Source organism: Ursus americanus, chromosome 3 (assembly GCF_024610735.1).
Source record: "Ursus americanus isolate L20-20 chromosome 3, mUrsAme1.1.p, whole genome shotgun sequence".
NCBI classification, from domain to species: Eukaryota; Metazoa; Chordata; class Mammalia; order Carnivora; family Ursidae; genus Ursus; species Ursus americanus.
The window spans coordinates 82832269-82848451 of record NC_142129.1 but is presented as its reverse complement, the minus strand read 5'-3'; the positions used below and the strand labels follow the sequence as shown (position 1 = coordinate 82848451).

At 39.0% G+C, this 16183-nt stretch overlaps 2 protein-coding genes across 3 annotated transcripts in view; one reads left to right on the top strand and one right to left on the bottom strand.

Annotated features, from left to right (window-relative positions):
- FBXL13 (F-box and leucine rich repeat protein 13) overlaps window positions 1-16183 on the top strand; it is a 209149-nt gene that overhangs the window by 102631 nt on the left and 90335 nt on the right. The window contains exons 10-11 of the mRNA XM_045792187.2: window positions 7568-7620; window positions 11554-11654. Of these exons, the coding sequence (XP_045648143.1) occupies window positions 7568-7620; window positions 11554-11654 (154 nt within the window). The remainder of the gene's footprint in view (window positions 1-7567; window positions 7621-11553; window positions 11655-16183) is intronic.
- LRRC17 (leucine rich repeat containing 17) overlaps window positions 1-16183 on the bottom strand; it is a 30621-nt gene that overhangs the window by 9077 nt on the left and 5361 nt on the right. The window contains exons 2-3 of one of the 2 annotated variants that reach the window (XM_045793412.2): window positions 5689-5803; window positions 4128-5035 (exon numbers count right to left, since the gene is read on the bottom strand). In XM_045793412.2, the coding sequence (XP_045649368.2) occupies window positions 4128-4899 (772 nt within the window). In that variant the 5' untranslated portion in view covers window positions 4900-5035; window positions 5689-5803. The remainder of the gene's footprint in view (window positions 1-4127; window positions 5036-5688; window positions 5804-16183) is intronic. The other variant, XM_045793411.2, reaches the window with a different exon arrangement.

Genomic DNA, 16183 nt, shown 5'->3' with positions numbered 1-16183 from the left:
TAACCGCTGTGCCACCCAGGCGCCCCTAGTTCTTTTATCTTAAACCTGAATGAGAATTGTAAATACTGATGCTAAGTGTGTGTGTCTTTGATAAAGGTTATATAAATACAAATTTCCCCAGGCCACAAGTCAAATTTGGTCAATGTCCTCAATTCTATTTGCTGCTACTTAAAATTCCTGGTGAACACTCAAAAAATACTTCATTTACTCTATTATCACACTTGACAAACCTTACCCTCCCCAACCAAAACCTGCTGAGTTTGAGGAGTAAACTGGAAAATTTTCTTCATGTAATTTCCCATTTAGTGGGCTATCTTAGTTGTCAGCAATGTCAGAACTACTCTGAAGGCTCAGTAGCCGTAGGCAAAGAGCCATAAATGACCCTGATTTTGCAAATAAAAACTTACTAATCATTGTTCAAACTAGCAGTGAAATTAACTTCAGAGACAGCTGAGAGCAATTTACCTGCATAGTTCTCCCCCGCCTAATCTTAGAAGTAAAATGAATCCTTAAAAATTGTAAATTATTCTGGTAAATGTGAAGCCAAAAGGCAGTTTTCAACTCTTTCATGTATTTTTGGCAAATCCATTTACCTCAGTACGGCACAAACACGCCTTTCAACTAATCTCACATTTATTCCCTTTGAAAGACTAAGCTTTATTGGCCAAGTGCCTGTCCCCCAGTGAATAAAGCTATTATTTCTTTTTCTTGCTGTCCAATGTTTAAGGCAAAATGACTGATCTTCGTGGTCTGTGGGGTCAAACTGGCACATATTGGGTACCCTACGCACACCATCTGACTCATCATCTGTCAGCGGGGAAAGGCACAACTCCTGAGTTAGGGGAATCGGTATTTGGGTTCCCTGTGTGTCTTCTTGTACATGGTATATCGTACAAAGCCTAAGAGGAGAGTCGGTACTGGGAGAAAGCAGCCAGAAAGCTTTTCTACATTTTTCTTGGCTAGTAGATGTACCTAAGATCTTGAAGGATGACGTTGCATGGAGGTCAATGGCTTGGGGACTGCCTGCGTGACTTCAGAGGGGCAACTTAGCTTCTGTACACTTCAGTTTCCTCCTTCATGAGGGTAATAATAGTGCTCTTTGAAGGTTACGAGGAGTAAATTACATAATGCATGTAAACTCCCATGTCTTAGGCACACGGAGCATTTAGTTGACAGCTAATTAATACCACTAATTAATACCACTGCTAGTTCTACTCTTGCTAGTATGTTTTAGGCTTCTTTAGAGTCTACATAGTATCTAACATGTGGAACATAAGCAAAAATTTTACTACACTTTGGCAGGGATTCTTCATATTTGACATTTGTTATCTATTTATAGAATGGAATAAGGAAAATGACAGATTTAATTCAGATTGTCATATTTGAATTCTAGCCTTGATTTTTAATTCTATGTATTTTTATTTTTAAAGGTTGCTTAAATTATTGCTTTTGCAAGAGCAAAGAAAGCAGCTCAGTTATTACCATCCGTCTAAAGCACATGGCCCTGTGCCAGGCAGTACCTGGGAGTACAGGAGGTTTAAGAGACAACACTATTGCCTTTAAACTTAGGGGAATCAACAATACACCACGATGAAAAATACACAATCAACTGAATCAACAGATTTATATCAACCATAGGGACAGCAATTTGTATTGATATTAAAAGACAAAACTACCCTTCATTTTGTAATCTAAAAGTCTATGCTCTGATTCATGTAGTCGTTAACGTTTGGAGAAACTTGAGTTGTCCTTTCATGGATGAGACAGTATTATTACATATATAAAGTGTGTATGCCATGAAACTTTACATTGTTTCCAGTAAATAATATGTGTATTTTAAAACAAGGCGCATTATCTGCACCCCAAATTATGGGGCATATCTGGAAGGTTATGTTTAGACAACAGTAAGTTGAGGAAAGAAAAAAAATTTAAAAATGTATCTTTTAATAAGTTGATGTTTGCCAAAAGAAAACGAGACAAAAATATCATGGAAAACAAGACAAAAGCAGACATGGGCTCATTGTGGAGGGAAATGGCCCAAGAGCAGGAAAGCAGTAAAAATGGAAGCTATTTCCCTTCGTGTTATTTTTTTTTTTAAAGTAGGCTCCACACCCAGGGTGGAGCCTAACATGGGGCGTAAACTCACAACTCTGAGATGGAGAATCAATGCCTAATCAACTGAGCCACCCAGGTGCCTCCACGTTATCTCTTCTTAAATTACAGTGTAATCTAGCTCTAGAAGTCTTCAATTTTGTGTTGATGGCATTTTTGTCAGATAATCAATGAACCTAACTACACATATTTTCTCTTTATCACCTGTTGTAGCAAGTGCAAACTAACTTTAGCTTGAGGGGAGAGTCTCGGCTGTATCAAGTAATTTTTCTAACGCAAGTCTAGGATTAGAGCTTTGTATCAGTTTTTTAAATATATGATTTAGTTTTTAATCTAAGCATCACAAAGACACCCCTAGTAACACACGCTCTTTAGCACGGAACACTAAGTACTCACTGTAACAACGTCAGGGAAATTCCACGCAATCTGGCTGCCAAGAAACAGTGTATACTGACTTTTCTGGAATTCTTTGATGCTTCCATTGTTGAAGCAGGTTTTTGTTTGAACACAATCAGATTAAGGAAGACGGCAGGATCAGGCAGACCAAGGTTAGCATTTTCACTTTGCTGCTTACCTACAAGACCTCAACCAAATGACTGAACCTCCTTAAGTTTCATTTTCCCCAACTGTAAATGGGGATCCTACTACTTTCCTGGAAGCTGTGGACAGCATGTGTGTGGAGTACCTGGAGAACAGCGGGTGTTTATGAATGAGCACTTCCTCTCAAACCCAGAGGATCCTGGAATGACATCTCCCTGGTTATGATGCTGTAACTGTTCTCCTGTGGCAGATTATATACATTTCACAGGGTGTTGGAGCAAGCACACCTTTCCATGTCCCATGGCCTTGGTGTGCTCTAACCAGGTGCCCCTCTGGAGTCTGAGAGAGAGGGCAAGGCTTGAGCACTTCTTTGCTGACAAATGAACAGGTTTTCTCCTGGTTCAGGTTGCCTGCTTCTTTGGCATCAACAAATTCCTGCCTATGGTTCCCCTGAAAGGAGCCAGAGTCTCTGTGTTGCTCTTAACCTTCTCTTTCTGTTCTTAAAGAACCAAAACAAAGCAAAACCTCCTAAAATAAGTGGAAGAAGTGATACCATGCTCTGATATAACCCTAACCCAATGACATCTAGCTTTAGTTGAATAATATGAATAAGTCATGAATTCATGCCAGAAATGAAACAGACACTGTCCTATGGCACATTATCCTAGGGTAGATTAGCAGTTCCCAGACCACACTTTGAGAACATCTTCATTAGCCTGTCAAGAGCATTACTAATATTTCCCATTTTCTTATCTCGTGAATTAATCCTGTACGTGCAGACCCTGCTCAGTATCAGACCAAGACTCTGTGGGCTGTAAAACTCAGCAACGATTTTTCAGGAAGTAGGTAATATTCTGGAAAGATTTCCTTAGCCTCATAATTCTTGGATTAACTACTTTCAACTTAGTTCTTTCAATATTTTTAGGTTTTAATTTGGGAACAATGAAGATAAAGGATATTAGCAAGCGTTTATTAAAACCTTGAGACCAGATTCTTAGAAGTACGGATACAGAGTCACTACATCCCACTTCGCCTCCCTCTCACAGTGCTCTCACCTGTCCTTTTCCACACGTGATTTCCCTTTAGGTAATTTTCCCACAGATGCACGCCATGGTTTCGCTTTAAGTCACATTAGATAGACAGCATTTGGACTTGTTTTTATACCCACTTGTTTACCTGAATTATATTACATTGTGATTTAAGATAAAGGGGATTCTTGACAGCCACAGCTTCTGATTAGCAAGAGTAGGACCCCACTGGCTGTCCTTCCTGAGCATAGCTCCTAGCCTCCACTCCTGCCCCCCAAATCACCGACCACGTTAAGTCCGAACCCTAGAAAAGCTTGGAGTAAATTTCCTTGTCATTGGGGAAAGACCTCTGGGGGAAGTGACACCAGGACTGCCAAGGCAGCGAGGTTTCTAAGATTCAAAGAGCATGTTTAACCGTGAAAAGGAAAAACTAAGAAACTTACAAACCTTTCCGTTTGCAATCCAGCGTTTGTATGGGAAACACGTAATTGTAGCAAAGAGAAGAGTCCACTTCAGGCCTTATGACTGGGGGTCTCCCAGACACTTGGGGTCTCGGGTCTAACTGTTCGCTTTCTTCTTCGTTGCATAACTGTTCCGATTTTATCTGCCGTAGTTTTTTGTTTTTCAGTTCTTGGGGGCTTTCACACTTGGCGTAGTTTCCCAAATTCCGGTTTCTTGGAATCTGCAACATGGAAATCAGCGTTTCCAACTCACACGTGCAGTGCCAGGGGTTGTCGTAAAGACGCAGGTAGCTCAGGAGAGGCGTATAAATGAACACTTCCTCGGTCAAGACTTTGATTTGGTTATGCTGCAGGAGGAGAGTAGTCAGTTTATTTAAACCAAAGAAAGCGTCGCTCTCAATTTTGCAGATCTCATTCTGTTGCAGATCCAGGCTCTTCAGTCTTTTAAACTTGGAGAACATCTTGTTCTTCAAAACGCGGATCTTGTTTCTCGCTAACAGCATGTGCAGCAAATCCTGAGGCCAGTCAGGCAGCACATACACTAGTTTTCTTTCTTGACAATCTAAGTATTTCTCGTGGAGATACGTGTAGACTTCGCAGGGGAGGCCTGGTGCGTAGCGTTTGACCGGGTTGGAGCCTCTCCGGCTCCCACTCGCCCTGCCATGATTCGCTCGGCCTCTCGGGGCCCCGGGGCTTGCCTTGCGGAGCTCCGTGGCTTTACAAAAGAAAAGCAGAATTACCACGGTAACCACGCGCATCCTGACATCCAGCTGGCCCCAATTACTGGTGTGACAGACGGAACAATGAAAGTATTCCTTTGAAATCCAAGTTTGGGTAATCTTAACTAATGCAGTTCAGGAATGATGAGACCCAGCTGAGGTACGATGGGAGTCCCTAGGTTGCAAGAGAAAAACATATGAAGAACCATTGTGAGCATTGTGTTATTAAGAGCAGCTTTAAAAAAAAACAAAAACAAAAACCATTCATTTTCTTTATATATATTTTATTGTGGTATAATCGACATATCACATTGTTAGTTTCAGATGGTTAACATAATGATTGGACATTTGTATGTATTGTGAAATGATCACAATAAGTTTTTTTAAAGCAAAGACATTCAGTTAATAAAGGCACATTCTGAACAGTGGTGTAGCGTTCCCTCCCACTTGCCTGGTTTGGTGGCTAAACATTTGGGCCCTGAGTTGGAATGAAGACTCTCCCACTTGCTTAACTATGTGACCTCATGGGGCACCTGGGCGGCTCAGTCAGTTAAGCGTCCACCTTCGGCTCAGGTCATGATCCCAGGGTCCTCGGATGGAGTCCCACACTGGGCTCCTTGCTCAGTGGGGAGCCTGCTTCTCCCTCTGCCTGCTGTTCCCCTGCTTGTGTTCTCTCTCTGACAAATAAATAAAACCTTAAAAAAAAAAAACCCTAAAGCTATGTGACCTCAGGCTAGTTCTTTAACCTCATCTTCAGTATCTGTAAAATGGGGCTGCATGTAGTATTGTGGGGAGAATAAAACAGGCTCATGTGCAGAAAACACTTACCAGTGCCGGTCCCGTGGAAGTACTCCACAGTGTTAGGGCTTAGCATTAGGAAAACTGAAACATGTAATGTATCAGCACGTTGGATTCAAGACATTAAAGGGATTCTTCTTACAGCCTTGAGACATGCAAAAAAAAAAAAAGAGTGGGTCTCCAATGGCTGTCCTCCTGAGCTTATTTTTTTCTCTCCTGGACTGTCTCCCAATTAACCAACCACATTGAATGTGAGATCCAGAAAAGCTCAAAGCGCACTGCCCTGTCCCTGTCAAGTCTTGCATATCTTGGCTCCAAAGTTACCTCAGCAAAGCCTTCTCCGAGCACTCTATTTAAAGTGGCACCTCTTCCACTTGCTAGCCACTCTCTACCCCCTTTATTTATTGATTTTTCTCCATAGTACTTATCACCATCTGTCAAAGTAGATATTTTACTTCTTTTGCTTACTGTAAGTCTCCCCCAACTAGGATGTGAGCTCCCCAAGGGAAGGGATTTTTGTCTTTTTTGTTCACTGCTGTATTTTGGGCACCTGTAGAGTTTCTGACACATAGTGGGTTCATGATACTTGTTGAATGCATGAATTACTTACTCTCAAGTAACTATTCTATAAAAATATTAATATCATCAGTTTGGTGTTCAGAATCTATTACATTGTGTTCAGAATCTATTTTCTTCCTTAACAGGTATTACTGATGACTTCTAAGATCTGTGTAAAGAATTGTTTTCATTTTTAAGTTCTGAAAGTGATTTGGGTTTGCATTTATTACTTAGGACACAGTCCATTCTTGGCAAAGGAAGAAAAGTTCAAAATCGGTTTATAATTAATAACATTTCTGTTGTTATTATTGTGAGGCTAAGTGGTTATGAGCAACAGATGTGCTTTCTATTCATTGGAGCAGTGTGAACGCCAGGATCACCCCCTTGCCTGGAGTCTTCCTGCTTGCTGGGGGTCTCCCCCACCTAGAATGACTTCCCCCTCTTTGCCTCACGCATTCCTCCCCTTTACTGTTTTGTGTCCTCTCCCCTAGATACTTCTTTTCTGTCTCAGATTAGGAGTTTTACTTCCTGTCGGTCTAGACCCAGAGTGCTGACTGTGTAACACTCTGCTATCTAGATCTTTGTGTACATGTGTCAACTTGCCCGCGAGACCATAAGCTATGCAGTTGCCTCTGGTCCCCGAGTGAATCAGGCACTCGGCCTTTCTGATGCTCCACCTCCCTGTCTGCAATCCATTGTAAATTGTATGTAAATCTTATTTTAACATATCATAAATATTTTGTTAATTATTATGCACGCTGCATTATTTATAATATCCATGCTGACGTACGAGGGGATGTGTGCGGATGTCTGCAACTTACCTTAAAATGCATAAAAAAAGGAGATGTATTGAAGGATAGAAAGATGGATGTATAGCTAAATATGGGATAAAGCAAATTCAGAGGAATATAAATTGAATCTAGGTAGTGGGTATATGCTCTGTACAATTCTTCAAGTCTTTCAACTTTTCTGTGTTTGAAAATTTTTACAATACAATGATAAATGAAAACAAAAACCAAAAAATGAACAAAAAGTCATGCCACAAAAAAGCAGGTTGGTTTTCTTCCCAGCTAAAAGCTCTATGTATATGGTGTTTTTCCCAAAGTAGTATTTTCCTTTTTTCCCTTTTCTTCTGTAATCCTCAAATGATAATAAATGTGTATATATTTTAATTTTAAAGCCAGAAAAAACTGGTTTTCTGGGAAAAAGGAACCATATACTTAGAACAAATTACTTGCCAAGGTTTTTGTTTGTTTTCTAATGAATACATTGCATTGAATGTAGGAAGGAAAATTTTAAGTTTAAACATTTGCGCTGTGTTGTTTAGTGATGTTTAACTTATTTGATTTAGGCCTCTGTAGAAATCTGCAAGAGCTGAATGTCTCTGACTGCCCAACACTCACAGTGAGTATATGAAGCTTATTTTACTGTTATTTATATAGATTCAGACTTGCTATATGGCAGTGCCAATACACAGAGATTTTGCCAAAATACATGCCTGTGTGCTCGTTTAGGATCAAATGTGTAAAAAAGCAAACTATGTTAAACATTGGCAAGAACTTTTATCCCATTTGTGTAATGCTATTATTAATCCTATAGCTGTATGCCCAAGGTTGGAGTCTCTGGAAAGTGGAAACTACTCAACAATTACACAAAAATGAACTGTATTTATATTTAGGGCCATGTGTGTCTGAGACAGAAAAAAATTGGGTCCCAGTAAAGACAATAGGCTCATTTTAGTGGTCTTGGTCTTCCTGCCTATCAATTGTGTGCCAGAAAAGACGGAAATGAACAGGTCACCCTGGGCAGCTCCTTCAAGGTCCCTGTCTGCAGGCTTTTCTTTTACTTCCAATCTGTCTTCCCCGCTATGAGCACATAACACTTTCTAAGACACAGATCTGATCATTTCACTCCCATTTTCTATCATTTATACACACATTCGTCATCTACACTATTCGATAAAGTCGAAGCTCTCTAATATTACTATACCTTGGAGACCCTCTGTGGTCTTGCCTCTGCCTCCTTTCCCAGCCTCATCTTGCTCCAATCCCTGCACACACACTAAGTTTCAGCAACCATCCACGGCTACACTTTCTTTGCTGCATGAGCCAAGCTGCTCCTTGCTGTTTTGCTTCTGCTTGGGCTATGCTCCTTGCATGGAATGAATGCCCTTTTGCTTTGTCCTCAGGTGTCGCTTTCCTCTTCGTCAGGCTTTACGGCTTACTTTAGGTACCACCGCCTTTACCAGGACATCCCTGACTCCCAGGGCTGGGTTCATTGCTGCTCCTCTGGGTCCCTATCACAAGTAGCCCTAATCACAGCATTTCTGCCTCCTCCACTAACCCAAGAGGCCCAAAGGGCAGGAGATGTGTCTTATTTTCTGTGGTAGTCCTAGCACACAACACAGACGTTGGCATAGTAAATACTCGACAACATTTGTTTAATGAATGGAATTGTATCAAGATACTGAGTGGAGAGCATGGAGAGCATGGCAGAGCACTTGAGATTCCATCTTGGGTTGACATTTTTATATTCTTAATGGACCTTATAAAAGTGAAGATGATCAACCTAGAGAGGGAAAGAAGGTATGAGAAGAGAACTTAGGATTGGGGAGCTGCTGACTTTTAAAGGTAGGCAGAAGAGAAGTAGCAAAGAATCTTAAGAAAGAACAGTCAGAGGAGGCACCTGAGTGGCTCAGTTGTTTAAGCGTCTGCCTTTGGCTCAGGTCATGATCCCAGGACCCGGGTCCTGTTCTGGGATGGGGCCCCACATCGGGCTCCCAGCTCAGCGGGGAGTCTGCTATTCCCTCTCCTCCCCGCTCATGCTCTCTCTCCTTATCTCTGTCTCTCTCTCTCTTAAATAAATAAAATCTTAAAAAAAAATACATTAAGAGAAGTAGGGTAAAAACAGAAAAGCCTGATTTTGTCATGCATGCTCTTCATCAAGCAGCAACGCCAGCATGACATCCACACCTCCCAGCGTCGTCATTCTAGTTCTTTCTTTCAAACTTGTGTTTCAGTCTGTGGGTATTTTTAGTACCTACTACGTTATAAGATTTATTTATCTTTATATGTAAAGATAAATAGGGGATTTATATGCTATAAAATACAGGTGTTTGAGAGAATTTAAAATGAATCAAGTTTCAGTTCCTGCCCTCAGGGAGCTTCAGTTCTGCCCTTGAATAAAAGATCATAGTCTTTAATTTGCCTGTCTAATAGGAAAGTCAAAACAAATGCCATCTGCACTGAATTTGTGAACATCAAAGTCTTTTCCAGTTCTGGAGTCTAATACTATAGAGGGCTGATAATTTTATCCAGCTACATTTTACTGTTGTTTTTCCCTTTGAAGCATAGACTGAGAGACAGGTTTACACTTAAGGAGTTGAGTACATTCATTCAAAAAGCTTTATTTCTAAGAAGGTTGCCTTATGAATATATTACATTCGGAAAGATTTGGGTGCATTGTGGACAAATAAACCATTTTGCAATGAATACACTCCAACACTGTTTGCATTTCTGTGCTCACGCATTTGGGGACTGACCCTTGAGCTCTTTTAAATTCATCTGAAGTTTCTTAGATGTCCAAGCTCCTCCAGACAGGAAAATGCAGTGAATAGTTTGCTTCCTTATCTTAAAGGAAAAATGAGCTTCCTCTATGGTGCCTAAAACATACTTCATCTTCCTCTTCCTGGCCCCACATTTTCATCTTTTCTGTGGCTACCTCCCTGAGGGTGTATCAGCCCGCTTCCCATCCTCTCCTTGCCCCATCTCACCTGCATTTTGGCCATTCAGTAGGTGCATAATCGCTTTGAGATTTGATTGGCACCATGAACATTTTTGAAGATAGATTTTGTTTATATTAAACTACAATGCCGTTTATTATGATTCTTCATTCCTCCTGGGAAAATTGTACCATATATATATATAAACATACATATATATATATATATATACATATATATATATACACACACACATATAAACATATATATACACACACATATAAACATATGTGTGTGTATATATATATATATGTGTGTATATATATATATATATATATGTATATATATATATAAACATCTATCCACGTATACCTAAATCCTGCATTTTAGTGGTGGCGTATGTAGAAAAATTGGTGGCTGCTTGAATGCAGTGGCAAGAATACAGTGTACATTAAGTCCCTGCACTTGCACTCCTGTGGCATCGGCACACGGAGCCTCTCCTATAGCAGAACTGCAGGAATATGTTATTGTATTATTCATGACTCCGGGAAACAGCTAGGAATAGAATGCTAAACACTGATGATCCTGCTGAAAATAAACCTTTGTGTTCCTTAGTGGCCATACTGAACATGCAGAATTCTTTCCCAAACCACATTCTCTAGGCAAGTGACAATTTACTTTTTCCTGCAATGGCCTATTCTTTCCAGGAGCGATGTGGCACAAATATTTAAAACTAGCTGACCTTGTCAGTGTTCCTGGGGATACTCATCCAGCATCATTAAATAAATAAAAACCTGCTGCTCCTGACTCATACTAGAGCATTTTATAAGTAGTTACCCATACGAGAAGCAGTGCCACTGCAATCAAAGCTTGCAATTCATCTGGTCTTGTAAATGTCAGTTTAGGGCTCGGGCTTGAAGTGACTATTTGTTTTCCTGTCTCTGTCATGTCACAGTCGCTCTGTTCTCTCGCACCTCAGTGTCAGCTCTGGGGGAGGGCTGCTTGAATCCTTGAGAGGCTCACCCACAACACCCTCAACACTGAACTTCATGTTCAAAATGTATGTACCTTTTTTTTGCTGCAGACCATCTCAAATAATTTGGTGAGACTTTGTTTAGCTGTTTTAATATATTCACTAATAGGACCACAGTAACTTAATTACACACACACACATTTCTATAAATATATATGTGTAAATATGGACTCACTTTTAATGAAGTCCAGTTGAGAGCATTTACTATTCCTGTCTTTCAGAATGATTTTAGCAAGTTTAAAAATAGATCAGGTTTTAATCACTTTCATGCCTCTGAAGAGTCAGGAGTGGTTGACACTTTGACACTTGAGCTCAAATTAGCTGCCAGTGTTGAACTTGCAAGGGTTCAAATTTTAACAAAGTGTCACTGTGATGGAATGGGACTTTATTTCCAAAGAAAGGGCAGGGGAGGGAGTAGCGAAGCTTCACACAAAACCATCACCTTCTGTTTAATTTGATTTACAACTAATAACCAAGAATATGAAGAGACCAAGGCTTGCATACACTTTCTGGGAGAGAGATAATGGGGAAATCACAAAGCCTGCTAGACTTTGACAAGACTCTCCCCTCTGTTTTTATGCAGGATGAATCAATGAGATACATCTCTGAGGGCTGTCCTGGAGTCCTGTACCTCAATCTGTCTAACACCACCATCACCAATAGGACTATGCGAATCCTGCCCAGGTAATGCTTGTGTTATCTGTATTACCCTGAAAATAGTCCTACCCCTCTAGGCTCTGGCCTACTCCAGCAGTCCCCGAAGGCAGTGCTCCTGTTGCCCCCGCCCCCGCCCAACCCCGTGGCACTGCGGTGGTGGTAACAGCACTGCTGCTTTCACGTCCGCAAGCTGGTGCCTATTCTCTCCAGCCCAGGTGGGTCCAGCTTAAGTAACCAGTTCTCTCTGCTTGGCTAGTGTTGTTGGGTCACTCTTGGAGCAAAGTGCCCTGTAGCTTGAGTTAGGCTCCGCCTGTCTCTTTCTGGTCCTCCTTCTTGGGCAATGGAGCCTGGCTCCTAAATTCTAGTCCCATTTCTGGACTTCTTGACAACAGAACACCAGTGTCTTCCCTCCTTGGACCCTGAGCACCGCAGGCCCACATTCTCCCTTGCCATGCTCTGGTCACCTGTTGGGACCTCCACCACCTCAGGAAACCTGGTACTGGTTGTTTTTTGATCTATGGACTGTAGACAACCCTGAATACAAATGTTGCTTTTCCTTAGCTAGTGCTTCTTTGGAGGAGAAGGGACAGAAGAATACGAGACATCACCAAACGTTGACAGAATATTCAGATTCTGCCTTCAGCTCACGTCATGATCCCAGGGTCCTGGGATGGAGCCTGCGTCCCTGGGGCTCCCTGCTCTGTGAGGAGTCTGCGTCTCCTTCTCCCTCTGCCCCTCCCTCCACTCATGCTCTCTCTCAAATAAGTAAAATATTTTTTTGAAAAAGTGCATCATGTTTATAGCTCAACATTGCAAATACCATAAAAGATTGAGGAAATATTCTTTCGGGACTTGGAAACTATTACCAGATTCAGTAAGGAAGTCACTCATGTCACTGACGGATGAGTGAAGTCTGTACACACATCTTTGTTGTTTCACTTTTGTCTTACTCATGAATGTAAATGAAAATATTCATATTGAAACTATACCCATTCCTCAGTATTTTTGAATTTTGTTTTTATATTTTGGTGAAAACAAGAAATACATCAGAGTCACAGAATTTTATTTTTCCTTTGAACACAAAGAAGACAAAATTACTAGCTGCATTTATAAGTTTGGCAAAAGTCCATGAAAGCATTGTGTGAGAATCTATTGACTATATCGACTTTACAATAAAGAGTATTGTGTATTTTATTATTAATTATATGTGGTGTGCTATACATCTCTAAGATAGTAAATGTAAAATAGTAAGCTGTACAAATTTATAGTAAACATATATACACATATATGCTTATATGTTTTTAAAGTGCCAGTTGTTAGATATTTACCAGTATGCCAATAATTAAAGATAAAATAATTTAGGAATTAATTTATATTTTTACAATTTTTAGTCTCCCTATCAGGAATATAGTCTAATTTTAATTTTTTTTTCAAATGTTTTTTAAATGTCTCAAAATTTTGTTTTATTCATATGGGTAATCTTTGTGGTATCTCTTCAATTGCCACTGTGAATGCTATCTTTTCTGATTTTAATTTCTCATTATATTTTCTAAATGGTCACTTTCGGACTTGGGTACAGTTCAAGCATCTTTTAAGGTTTTAATTTGTAAGATTTAGTTGATTTCTTTCTTTTGTAAGATTTAATATGAAATGACCTCTAAATAAGAATTTAGGCAAAGCTTCTAAGATTTGATAAGTATTGTTCTCATTTTCTAAACAAACTGTTGTATATTTGATTTTCTCTTTGACCCAATAATTCTTTAGAAGAGAATTTTTGGTTCCAAGTAGTTGAAGTTTCTTTGATTAAGCTTCTGGTTTTAATTTCTAATTTTGTACACTGTGGTCAAGAAATGTGGACTGAATTATTTCTACCTTTTGGAATTTACTGAGATTTCTTGGTGGACTAGTATCTATAATTAATTCTAGTAAATCATCCATGAATGTTTAAAATAAGAGAGTTTCTTTTAGAGAACAAAATTGCTATGTGTATGTGTGTATATATGTATAAGTTCTTCATATTTCATAGTGTAATAGTGATATATTGGTTGCCTTTTATAATCAAGCTTCCTTAGTTTATTTTGAGATTTTTATTTTACATATAAAGATTAATAAGTAGTATGTTTCATTATAGATTATAGCATTTATTCACATAAAATTATATTGTTTATCCTGGTTGATGTTTCTTTGCCTTGAATTCCTTATCGGCTTTTAATATAGTCACCTTTGTTTCCTTTTGCTTATGGTTTATTGGAATAACTTTATGTATCCCTGTATTTTTATTTATTTTTTAAGTTTTTTAAAAGATTTTATTTATTTATTTAAAGAGAGAGCACATATGAGTTGGAGGGAGGGGCAGCTGAAGAGAGAGAATCTCAAGAAGACTCTGCTGAGCGGGATCCCACAACCCTGAGATCATGACCTGAGCTGAAATTAAGAGTCTGCCGCTTAACTGACTGAGCCACCTAGGTGCACCTGTATCCCCGCCTTTTTAATCTTTATGTTGATGTATTTTAGATTTGCCTTCTATATGAAGCATATAGCTAACTTCTGTTTTTAAATTTTTCATTCTGCCTTTTTAAGAGGATAGTTTAGGAGAGTAATATCTCCTTTCAAAATGGAGTATATGGTTTTATTTTTATCATCTTGCTTTATGTTTTTGATTTTTCTGTTACTGTACTATACTCTTGTTTCCACCTTTTGCCATATAAACTACGTTGTTGATTTTTACAGTCTTGAGGTATTTCAGAGGTATGTGCACATGCTGTTCTATATTCTAACCAGTGGCTATTTGTATGGGTTGTTTTTTTATTTAGATATTATTTACTTATTGGAGAGAGAGAGAAGGAATGAGTGGGGGGAGGGGCAGAGGGAGAGGAGGCAGACTCCCTGCTGAGTGGGGGCTCGATCCCCGGACCCTGGGATCATGACCTGAGCCGAGGGCAGATGCTCAACCGACTGAGCCACCCAGGAGCCCCTGTACGGTTTTTTTTTTTTTTTTAAAAACATGCTTTTAATATGTATTTCTCCAATTATCGAAGTTGTGATGGAACAATGACTTGGGCTCCTCCCCCCATGTTAGACTAGAGATCTAATACACTTTTATTCTCCCTTGAACTTAATGTTTCTCTACTTCCACCCTTTGTGTGTAAACACATAAAAATTGTGATTTTTATTAATCATTTAACTTTCCATTTAATACTTTCATGTTTGTGATGATATTTATGATTATGTAGTCCTAACTCTAGTTTTGTCATTCATTGATGGTCCATTTGTTCCACTATTTCTTTATTCTTTAATTCTGATTTTAATTCATCCCATGATGACTGGAAATATAGTCTTAAAAACTCTTTGTCCAAAATAATGAATCGCGGAACACTACATCAAAAACTAAGGATGTACTGTATGGTGACTAACATAACATAATACAAAATTATTATTAAAAACAAAACAAAACAAAACAAAAAACTCTTTGTCCGAAAGATAAACGAGTGTTAGATTTTCAGCCACTGCTTTCTGAAAATAACTTTCTTTTGTCTTGGAGGGTGAACAACTCCTCTTGGCATATACTTCTTGAATCATGTCCCTTACTTTATTCTTAAAATCCTACAAATACTGCCCCATAATCTTTGATATTTCAGATTAAAGAGAAACTTAAAGCCAGCTTGATTTTTGTGTTCCTTTGTTGGTAACCTATTTTTTCTGCCAATATGCTTGCAAGAATTTCCTTTTTACTGAGAAATTAAAAGCATTTTCCAAGCTTAATTGTATTCTTTCAATTAACTTTTCCTGGAACACAGTAAACTTTTGAACATTAAAACTTAGATCTTTTCTTAGCCAAGGAAGGTATTTCTCTTTTTTAATGCTTCTGTTCCATTTGTTCAGGTTTTATCTTAAGAATTCTCTGTTATTTACAGGTTGAATTTTTATTCCTGTCTTTCAAAGCTGTCATCGTCTCTCTTATAATTTTTATCTCTGTATATGTTTCCTCAGCATACTATGTTCTCTGTATCAATAGTTCTCAAAGTGTGTTCCAAGGATAGCTGTATTCCAGTAAATGTTTAATAACTAGTTTGGGTAGAGGCTAAGGGGATGTTCTGATTTCTGTGGTGTAAATACTACCACCATGATCAATTTTAAGCTACCAACATGATGTCATTGAATGTGGAGTTGGGAAGAAATGCTAATAGTTGGCTCTCATGGGCTGGTGTAAGCCAGCTCCAGTGACACCTGTGGAGGGCCCCGACCCTCTCAGAAGTTCCATAAGGTTCTCTAGTCCTTCAATGTAGAATATCACTCAGTATTTTTCTTCAGGCATTCCATATTGAGATATGTATGTGTATGGACATGTGTGCATGTATGAATGTTTGTGTGTGTATATATATATATATATAGAGAGAGAGAGAACATATATGCTTGTGTGTGTGTAGAAAGAGAGAGAATATATTACAAAATCCATTAAATTCATATGTGAAAATCTGAATTTACAAAGTAGATGATTTTGGATATCATATTTTTAGATAATCTTTTGTCCTAGGAAATTTAAAATAATACTAAAA